General features: G+C 33.3%; 1 protein-coding gene across 1 annotated transcript; it reads left to right on the top strand.

Moving 5' to 3' along the window:
• Nucleotides 1–8082: 8082 nt before the first annotated feature.
• On the top strand, nucleotides 8083–9841 carry LOC126774680 (forkhead box protein D3-like). Its single transcript, XM_050496215.1, has one exon. The coding sequence runs from the start codon at nucleotides 8120–8122 to the stop codon at nucleotides 9011–9013; it is 894 nt and encodes a 297-aa protein (XP_050352172.1). The 5' UTR covers nucleotides 8083–8119; the 3' UTR covers nucleotides 9014–9841.
• Nucleotides 9842–11462: the final 1621 nt, after the last annotated feature.

Here is an 11462-nt window from a genome sequence, read left to right on the forward strand (position 1 = left end):
CCTTCAACAATTTTTCGTCGACCATTAAAGAACTACTCATGATGGGTATTCATAAGTTAAATTATTGTAGATTACCTTATTATTTATTTAAGACAATTCTACTTGCTCTTTTCTCTTGCCATTTCGAATTATTTATGTTTGAAAATTTGCCTTTTGTATTTGCGGAATTGGCGGGAATAGATAGCAAAAATTAAGTAATCCTAATCTTAACTATTCTAACGATCATCATGTATGATCATCATATATTGATGAAGTATACACATTGTAAGGTGACAGAAAAGTACATGGGGTACCTAATACTGGAGGTATACAGTTACGCGGGCGTAAACTAGTCTTCAATAAAATTTTATTACTTTTGTTGTGTTTGTGTACCATAAATATTTTAAACAGTAATAATAATAATAATTTCTTCCAGATCGATTTTGGCCACGGTGGCCAATCTCAAAAGAGATTAGCCAAATCCGCAGGACATATTATAGTGCACAAGTGTGTGCGCAAACACAGGTGCAGTCTCTATTCCCTAACTCTCAAAATACGATGGGACGGCAATCTGATACGACGGAAAAGAATTCAGGCGCAGGACCAACAACGGCTTTACGTGCTTTCCGAGGCACGATAGTGTACACACTTCCAACTTCCAGACTCCGGGCTGCTTTATTATAACAATAATTATCGACAAAACTCTTAATAATTTTTATTGGCCTGACCTGGGATTTGAAGTTTAAGCCTACTTTACCTCTGGGTCTGCGGCCTTACATGTAGGCACTAGACCAACGACGCAGTAAATTTTCAACAGTATTTGATATGTAAACTCGAAATATATACTAATAGCATAATATTATGGTATAAATTCAAACAATTTTTAGTGCATACAACTCTGTACCGCAATAGATTTCGGCTGATATAAGATTATTCCCCGCTTTTAATCATAAGATATGTAGGGAAAAGAGATTAGAACACCAATGCCATCTCTTATTATTCCTAGTAAATAATTATTTCAAAATAGCAGTCATCTGCCATCTAGCGTAAGATTGTCGAACTAATTGCCTACTAGTTACTTTACCAGAATAATTATACAATTGTGCAATAGATGGCGCTACTAAAGATATAAAAAGTTAAGTTTGTTATTCTACCAATAGATGTCATATATTGCTTACTTGTAAAAGTTCGGAATTTAATTTTGTATTAAAATAATATACATTTTATATTTTAATTTTAATTATTATAAAATGCATATAGTTTTGAAAACTATAGCGAAAGTAACTCTGTCTGCCTATCTGTTACGCTTTCACTGCTTGAACCGACCAATGAACCGATTTTGATAACATTTCTTATGAAGCAAGCTTAGACATAGGTAAGGTTAAGCTTAGGCAAGGTAGGACATAGGTTACTTTTTCTAACTAATATTTGTAAGTGAAATACAATAATTTTAGTGCAAATTTTTAGTGCACAATATAGAGGACAAGGCTTTTGACAAATCGTATTGAATATAAAATTATATATTATAATAAATCTAATATTTATTTATTTATGGCGAGTTCTAGGTCCAAAAGATGCCTGGAAGAGTTAGATTCTTAGCGATAATGTCAACCTTGTACTTTTTCCTTGCTTTTCAAGTTTTCAACAATTCCATCGGATAGATGATGAGTATAAGCATAGAATACATAAATTTAATGATAAATTCAGGTACCAAGCAGGCTCCTAATATTAGATATCCGATAATATTCTGTAAGAACTTACGGTGGAACGCTATTTTGATACGTGTATGTATCTATCCTTAAAATGTTATAATTATTACTGTACATTAACACATATTCTACCGCAAAAGTCAATTCTATTGTTATTTTCCGGTTTAGTGTGGCGTGAGTTAATGAGTATGTATGCGAAAGGTATTCTGAGAGTAAGGGATGGTTGTAATATTTCTTGCAGTGTCAACATCTATATGCGATGGTGATCACTCAACATCATTTGCAAGTCTGTCTACCGATTTTCAATAATAAAAAATAAATAAATCCAGTGTGACCTTACCGAATAGCGCAGCTACAGACAGTTAAAGAAAAACTAAAATAATTATTTTACGAGAACAGCTGTTGTCAATTATAATTTGACAGTTCATGCGTTCAACTTTGGTTCTCAATTTCCATCTGACATAATTATTTGTGACTATTATGCTTATTAAAATATTTGATATCTCCCAAAGAATGAAATATTTATCTATTTTGAAAATTTTATGTAAGTAGCTTGACTTTTATTAGGTATGTTTTTATTAGATATATTTCAATTTAAAATAAAATTTACTAAAACGGATAACTCCGTCGTGAGTTACACAAGTTATGTTATAATTAGGAGGATACCTTTACCCTACAGTATTGTTGTAAAAAATAAACCGTCGCTAATTTCAAACCGCCATTTTGTTGGTGGACACAAAAGTAACGTCATTATCGGCGCGACTTGTGATTTTTTGAATGCGTTCAATTGTGTTATTCGGATTTTAAAATTAATTGAGTGAGTTTACATTAAATTGTATGATTTGGTGTTCTACATTTATACCGATCACTTCAAATAAAAAAAAAATAGTTTCACTTCTTGTTGCTATATACTTATATACCTATATAATGTACATTAAAGACGCAACGCTTTGACAGGGAGAGGATAATCTGGCTAAGCCCGCATGCCGGCACATGCTTATCTTTCAAATCGAAATGTTTGCGCCGCGACTCACCGCGTTACGCGCTTTGACGGATTACAGAGGCTGCCTGCCTACATGTTGCTCAAAGATTATCTCTGCGTTTGATGTTTGTCACGCTGATGCTTTGAATGTCCTTACATATAATACTGACTAGACTAAAAGGGGCATGAAATAAAATATATAAACGTTGACTTTTGAATATTCAATTGAACAGAAAAGGAATTAATAAATTATACGAATATATATATTTGTCTACCAAGAACGATACACGTATAACAATTTAAATAAAGCTTCTTTTGCTTAATGAGAGGGGGATCCGAAACGGATGCCAATCGACCGAGCCCGTCCTGATGTTCCATTGTCAATAATATCACAATCTTAACAACCTGATAGCAATGCCCCGCAGTTTGCATTAAAATTAATTTGAGTTGAGATTGAAATAATAAAGGCCTGACACTTAAGTAGGTACCTATTATGTATAATGAGAATAGATTACAAATTCTTGTGTTTATGGACAACACGCAAAAGTTACAGAATATATTGAAATAAAATTGTGATTTCCTTTATGCGTTTTGCATTAATTTTATTTCATTAACATATAGGCACAAAGCTATATACGTATGATGAATAGGCAAAGACAAAACGATTCATTTTCTACTAGCTATTAAAGAGCTTTAGTGGAAGACTAAATACCTATAGTCTAGCAAGAAAATCACCTAGTTTTCTTGCCGGTTATTTTAGGTAGAAACTACATTCCCAATGGAATTTACAGTTAACATTATTTATTTTTTCATTGATATAAAAGTTTATATAAAGTTGATTTTGATTTTATACAAATCGTAATTATTAAATATTAATAAATTGCGGTCTTACGTATTAACGTTGTTAGCTGACTAGTTAAACAGTGCTTTCTCCCTTTCTGTCATTATTAATTTTTCATTCGAAAGAAGAAGACACAGCGTTGCTTAACTTATAACCTGCTGTACAGTTTATAAGTAAGGTGGTAGAAGATTACTTGGTTAGACATAAAGAAATATAAAAGGTAAAAGTATCAATGTAAATGGCCCACAGCTGGGCAAAGGTCTTCTCTTCTCTTAAAGAGGTGTTTGGAAGTTATGCGAGCACGCTGCTAGGAAAGTTATAGTGCGAGTAAGTGGATACAACACTTGTGATATACTTTTATCCGGCACATGCATGCACATTGCAAGCACAAGGAAACTCAGTATTGCGTTCATGGATTTTGAACATGCAATATTCGTTTAAGATTCACGATGGCCACTGCGAAATCTCAATTCTAAGAAATATTAGGCGAAATTTTGCTTATAACTTTTTAAAACATTTTTCATGTATTTTTATAGGATATATAGGATAAGAGATCGATATTTTATACCAATTCTGAATATCATATAAGTAGATAGATCGGTCCAAACTATAAAAAAATATGTCAATACGACAGACGGAGGCAAGGAGCCGCGAATCGTAAGGGTTACATTTTGCTTGCGGAACCCTAAAATGTTTAAAACAGAGCTAATAATAGTAACCAAGTGCAATCCAAATTGTTCACTACACGCAACAAATTAAGGCACTTTAACAGTTTCTGAATGGTTGCCTAATGGAGACTGCGTATTTTGAAATACTATGCATTTGTTGAGCAATTACTAGATATGGCCGATTAGCGATTAATAGCTATCTATATTTAGTATCCAGAAGTGAAACTGATTTTGAAAACCTCGAATTGGTCTTTATAAATATAGAACACCAAATCGTACAAATCGATGTAAATTACTCACTCAATTATTCTCAAAAATCCAGAAAACACAATTGAACATATTCAACAAATCAAATTCGCGTAAATAATTAATTAATTTACTTTTAAGTCAACGAATTCCTTAGTTTTAAATAATACCAGACGTACCAACATATGTACCTTCTTACTATTGTTACCCAATTATATTAAATGCTAGTTATTGGTTTCTATTGGTCCCCGAAAGTGAAGAAGCGATCTATTCATGAAAAATGTGATATGAAAACCAGGTATTTTTTTAAAACGAAAAATTTTCGGGCGCATTGAGACTTGATGATTAAATTTGAATGAAAAATTTGAGATTCCACAATGAAACAGACATAAGCTATTTGTTTCGTTTTCAAATAATCAAAAATATACTTTATGTCCAGCTTAAAGACATTTGTAGATTCTACTAAACAGAACCGGATGGAAATTAAGTAGGTAGGTTATTATTCTTATTACCGATCACATTAAAATGTTTATAATGTAAACAAATAAATATACCTAGCCGGTACATATTATGATCGATTAGACTGTCTTTAATATACACATTTCATAATCATTCTACATTTCGTGAAATTAAAAAAAAAGTTTAAAGTAAAAACTTTTATTTAATTATTTAAAAATATTTTAATTGTATAAATTATTTTTTAAAATAATGACTAGTTAGAAATATATTTAAGCGGTCAAAATACCTATACTTTGTTCATCTTTTTTTTTTATATAATAATAATAATAATAAAATTTTTTATTTCGACCAAGCAGGGATCATAAATACAAGACCAAAAATAATAAAAAGACAAAAATTACACTAATAATATTTAACAGATTTTACATATTACAAATTAGATCAAATTAATTCGAATTAAATTATAATACTTAAGTTAAATTAAATGAATTTGAATTCAATCAAATAAAATAAAATTAGATTAAATTAAATCACATTAAATTAAATTAAATTAAATCCCATTAAATTAATGCAAAAATAAATTTAAATTAAATAATGTCATGAATGTAATTATTGTCAATTTACACATTAATATCCATTATTAGTCAGTACGTGAATCATATTGCAATGATTCAAGTACTGACAGTCAAATCTGCATGCGAACATTTTTAGGATGATGATGGAGCTGCCCTTAACCCTGCGCAAAAGAGATGTACATCGCTTACGCATGGTTGCATAAACGCCAAAATGGTCGCCAATGCGCCACCAACCTTGGGAACTAAGATGTAATGTCCCTTGTGCCTGTAATTACACTGGCTCACTCACCCTTCAAACCGGAACACAACAATGCCAAGTACTGCTGTTTTGCGGTAGAATATCAGATGAGTGGATGGTACCTACCCAAACGAGCTTGCACAAAGCCCTACCACCAGTAAACCATATATTATGATGATTTGGAGATAATGACTTTTTATATTGTGGTCGGTTCAGTAGTTTCTTAGTTATAATATAATAATGCACTGAGTACCTATTCACTGACGTTGCTTTCTTTCCGATAATTTTTTTGTGTTTAAAAAAAGGTTAACAAATATTGTTGTATATTGCAGTATAAATATAATGGGTTAACCAGGTTTCTCAGCCCACTACGTCATTTATGACGTAACTATACCTATTAATTGCGTATTTTATTAAAAAAAAAACAATTGATTTCATAAATCGATAATATTGTATTGGACACAATTAATGTGACTCTTCTTTTCCCACACTCACCACAATAAATTGCAAAGTCATTTTCAATAATCCCTAAAATTCATTTTGATATATTGTATTTAAAGCGTCATTACTTAATACTATCATGGCGATGATAATATTAGTAATACTAATGATGAAACATTAAATGATAACCGATTCATTAAGAAAGAAAAGAGAATAGGTAAATAAATGAAAAGGTATTGTTCAATCAAAGCAATCATTAAAATGCTTAAAAAAATACTTACTAGTTTTTTTTTCTTATGTAATTTAGCGACTTTTGTCCTGCACAGGCAAGTCAGTCCCATTGTCCCTTCTATATTTTATAACATCACTTATTATTCTGATATAATACTCTGAACTAATCCAACATCGAATAAACATACTTTTAAATTATTAAAGAGTAACACAGTTAATTAAAAAAAAAAATGTTTCTTTTGTGCCAGTATTTAGACCAGTGGGTAAAAGTGGTAACATATATATATAAATTAAAATAAATATAGTATAATATACCTCATATTCATGACGTCTAGCAAAAATATTTAAAAATACCTAGTATATATATCATAAAAAAAATTATTAACTCATATTCTATAATATGTATTATAATGTAATAATATTCGTATGTATGTAAAAAACCCGCGAACGCATTCAACGGACAAGCATAAAAGCATCCGCAAAGGAACACAGCGCGGCGCGAGCGATCGCAAAATTTAAAAGCGACGATAAACAAACGCAAATTCCTTCATTACAGTCAACAATGCCTACAGTCGGCTACATACAAATAACTGGCAGCGTCCAATTTAAATAACAGCCTCGCAAAGCTGAAAAACAACCCGTAACCGAAGTTGAGAATAAATTAGCAACCACCCTACCCCCTTTCCCCAATGTGTACATTGTGCAAAATATTATTTGCCTTGCCAGACAATAATAGGATCTATTGCCACGCCTTGACGTGTTAGCTTTGGGGAGCTCCGCCCCAATCGGCACACTCCACGATTGGTTACGAATATATATCTTCTCTTTCCCACACATCTGCCGTCTCCATCGCACGTGTAGCTTTTCCCTCGACGCCCGAGGGGTAAATGTTTTGGTAGGAAACACATACTAGGGTTTTCTAGAGCCGCGTATTGTTGAGGCGTTTCGTCAGGAGATATTTTTTACGCGCATTTTATTCGAAGATACCTGAATTGTGTGTTAGAATTCGCTTTATGAGATTTTTTCAATAGGCAGGAGTCCTTTAACGTGGGATTAAAGGATCTTTCTATACGTATCTCCGTAAACAGTTACTTTTCCTCGTTTTGTTGGAGCTTTTTAGTATTTTTATCGACTTTTTACATGTTTTTATAACCTTTTGTAGCGAAAGTTAGGCAAAATATTCAATATTTATTAGCTTACTTAATAAATATGTCTGAAGTCGATATGTTTACGCATTATTTATATTTTAGTAAAATTTACGTTTTAAATTATTACAGAAATATTTTTTTAATTAATCTATTCCTATAATTCAATTGTGCGTAAAATAGTATGTTTTTTATGTGTAAAATATTATGTGTATTTTGTAATAAAATGATTTAAAGCGTAAAAGTATATATATTAAAATAAGACTCGAAACGAAATTATACGGTAAGATAAAATTAAATACTAAATTATTATTATTTAATATTTATTTTTAAATACTCAACTCCAACTCAAAATAAATACCACAACAAAGTTAAATCGATAGGGAGCCTAATAATTATTAGTCAACGGCCTGAAATTCATGCACAAAGCTCCGACCCGCAGTAATAATAACGACAATTGTTGTGTTTACTGAAACGTAAACGTGCGGAGTGGGTGACCCCCTTCAGGGCGGGGCCTGACGGGCCGGCCCTCGCGCCGCCAGGGCCCGCTGCAGTCAGTGTCGCGCAACGCGCCCTAACGCACCTCTGACATGTGACGGTACAGCATGGAAGAGTGCGACTTGAGTCAGTACCGCGACATGATTATCGAGGGTGACCTACCGCTCGACTTGCGACCGCCGCCGCGTCTTTATCTACCGCACTACCTGCGTGACGACCGCGAGGAGTACCCACAGGATGACACCTACGTATCCGTAGACGAAGACACGCCGGATCTACCGCCTCCGTCGAGCGATTCTGAGAGATACGAAGCGTCAAGCCCAAGCGAATCGAAACCTAGTTCGCCGAAGAAACCGAAGCAGAAGTCATCTTCTCAACTCATTAAGCCGCCCTATTCTTATATTGCACTAATCACAATGGCCATCCTGCAGTCGCCGCACAAGAAGTTGACGCTGAGCGGGATCTGTGAGTTTATTATGACAAGATTTCCATATTACCGCGAAAAGTTTCCCGCTTGGCAAAACTCCATCCGACACAATTTAAGTCTTAACGACTGTTTTATAAAGATTCCTCGTGAGCCCGGCAACCCTGGGAAAGGAAATTACTGGACGTTGGACCCGTTGGCTGAAGATATGTTCGATAACGGTAGTTTTTTGCGCCGACGGAAGAGGTATAAGCGCCCAGCGCCCTCGCTGCAGCACGCTCACGCGATGGTGGCGATGCTTGCTAGAGAGGCTTACGCACCGCTCTTGCCCCTGCCGTGCTATTTGCAGCCGTCGCCGCTGTTGACACTGCCGCGACCGCCGCCGGCGGCTCTGCGACCGGTCGCTCTACCGCCGCGCGTTCCAGAGATGACGGATACTCGTGTCAAAAGATCAAGAAACGGATTCTCAATCGAATCCATAATCGGATCTCAGGAGAGTCAAGTGTCGGAGCCTAGGCGGAGTGCATTCTCGCCGCTGCAGCAGGGCAACGGTCCACCGGACGACTGGGCGAGATGAACGTTCTTTCACGGGTGCGTTTCTAATCAGAATCATTTTTAGAACGGCCCGATTGACACAGTTTTGGATTTAATAAGAAGGAATTATAATTTTATAATATGCGAGTGTTGGACGATTTCTAATACATGGTCGGAGAGTGTCATTTAAATAAAACAATTGTAAATATGAACTCGCGGCGCGACGGGTATATTTTGTTAGAAGTCGTTTTGGTTGGGATATATTTAATGACCAAAGCAGTTACTTAGTTACCAGATATGACGTAATGTATAAGTATTTCTGTAAAATCTGACTATTCAAAATTTACAAAGAAATATCTACAGCATGTTGGAAATGACATCGCTAAATAAATATTATGAATTTCGTCCGCTAAATAATTATAATATTAAGATAACGTGCCAAAAATATTCTTATGTCTCTACTTTTTGGAAATTAATATTAAATTATTGTTTTTTTTAATCATTTGATCTGCAAATTGCTTAATATATTTAAATCCATTGTTTATTTATATCGATATTTTATAACAACTTGATAGAACCTTAATAATTTTATTCAATTAAAATGTATTTTTACTTCAAACGTTATAAAGCAATTCCTACATTATTTTCTGTGAAATAAATATTGCCAAAAAGTTGCGATGCTATGTATAAATAAAGTCTAGTCATTCTTTGTACAAAGTAGGTAAAGCATAGATTTGTAAATATTATGTAAAATTTCGTTAAAATTAGATAGCAAATAAGTAGTAACCGTTCAAGTACCTAAGGAATATTTTGCGAGAAGTCACGCTGTATTTATTATGTTATTGTAGTATATTTTTGTGTAATTATTAAATATAAGGTACAAAATATATATCGATAGAAGATAAACAGGCATTTTATTTAATAGTGTTGTAAGTTTACTATTCGAATGTATTCAGAACAGTTCATTCTTAAGAGTGATTGAACATAATTGAATATGAATGAAGGTATTAAAAATAGATGAACATTTATTATAAATATTCATTTGATTTAATGTGGCTACATTTATGTTTGCTATCTATCGTGAATTTTATTACAGTCACAAAAAAAAAAAGAATTGTTGTTGACAACTTATTACGAGAAAGATTGTTACTGATCTACATACATCTGTTGACAACACGAGTTGCAATATATTCCCTTTCGCGGAGACCCTTAATAACATTAGATAATGTTATTGATATATATTATTAAATAAATATCTTAATAAAATAGAATGATCCAAACATTTATGTCTTAAACAAAACATTGAAAGCTAAGTTTACTCAATAACGTCTGGTTTTTATTTATTCTTGTAATTTTTTTTTTCGTTCACTTTAAGCATAAAATGTTTGCGTAACATCTTAATGCTTCATGATATTAATTTAAATTAAAATTAATATTAAAATAGTATGTAAATACAACCTTACCGTTTTAGGCACTTATTAGTAACCTTATAACGAAAATGAATATAATAAGTATTAAAAAAAATATGGTTGATTTTCGAGTCTGAATGAGGTTATTAATTGAGAAAACTACCACGATATAAGGTCATGTTATTTTACTAATTTTGAAATAAAAAAAAAAATTGACATAAACGCAAAATAAAATTCAATCTAGACTATAATAAAACTTATTGCTTAGTTAATCATTAACTATGTAGCTAATAACTGCTTTATACTGAACAATTTTCGTATTCATTGTGTTTATTAAAATATATATAAGAATTGCACTTGACATTTCTGGCTAATTTCCGCAAAACTCGAACGCGAAGCGGCGTGGTAGCGCTTTATTATAGCTAGAAAAAAGATTAGCGAACATTGCTGATTTATTCAGTTCTATATATCATTCATATAAGTAATAAGTCGAGAGTTATATGATAACAAATACACTAATGTCAAAAGATCATCCGACTGACCAACTTAAAATAAATAAAAAATTCTGAGGTTTCAGTAATTCTATAAAATATATAATTGATTATTGACAATTAATGCGGATTTTAATAATACTGTATTATGTACAGCAGTACTTAGTATTGTTGTGTTCCGGTTTGAAGGGCGAGTGAACCAGTGTAATTACAGGCACAAGGGACATAACATCTTTGTTCCTAAGGTTAGTGGCGCATTGGCGATTTAAGCTATGGTTAACATTTCTTACACTGCCAATGTCTATGGGCGTTGGTGACCACTTACCATCAGGTGGCCCATATGCTCGTCCGCATACCGATATTATAATAAGACTGCCTCGTTAGTCTAGTGGCTTGATGTAAGGCCGCAGACCCGGAGGTCCTGGGTTCAATTCTCAGGTCGGGTCAGTAAAAAGTTACTGGGTTTTTCTATCAGAAAATTCTCAGTAGGAGCCCGGAGTTTGAAATGTGTACACTCCCGTGCCTCGGAAAGCACGTAAAGCCGTTGGTCGCTATAAAAGTAAAGCAGGCGCAGCCTGAACTCTTTCCGGTC

Source organism: Nymphalis io, chromosome 17 (genome assembly GCF_905147045.1).
Source record: "Nymphalis io chromosome 17, ilAglIoxx1.1, whole genome shotgun sequence".
NCBI lineage: Eukaryota > Metazoa > Arthropoda > Insecta > Lepidoptera > Nymphalidae > Nymphalis > Nymphalis io.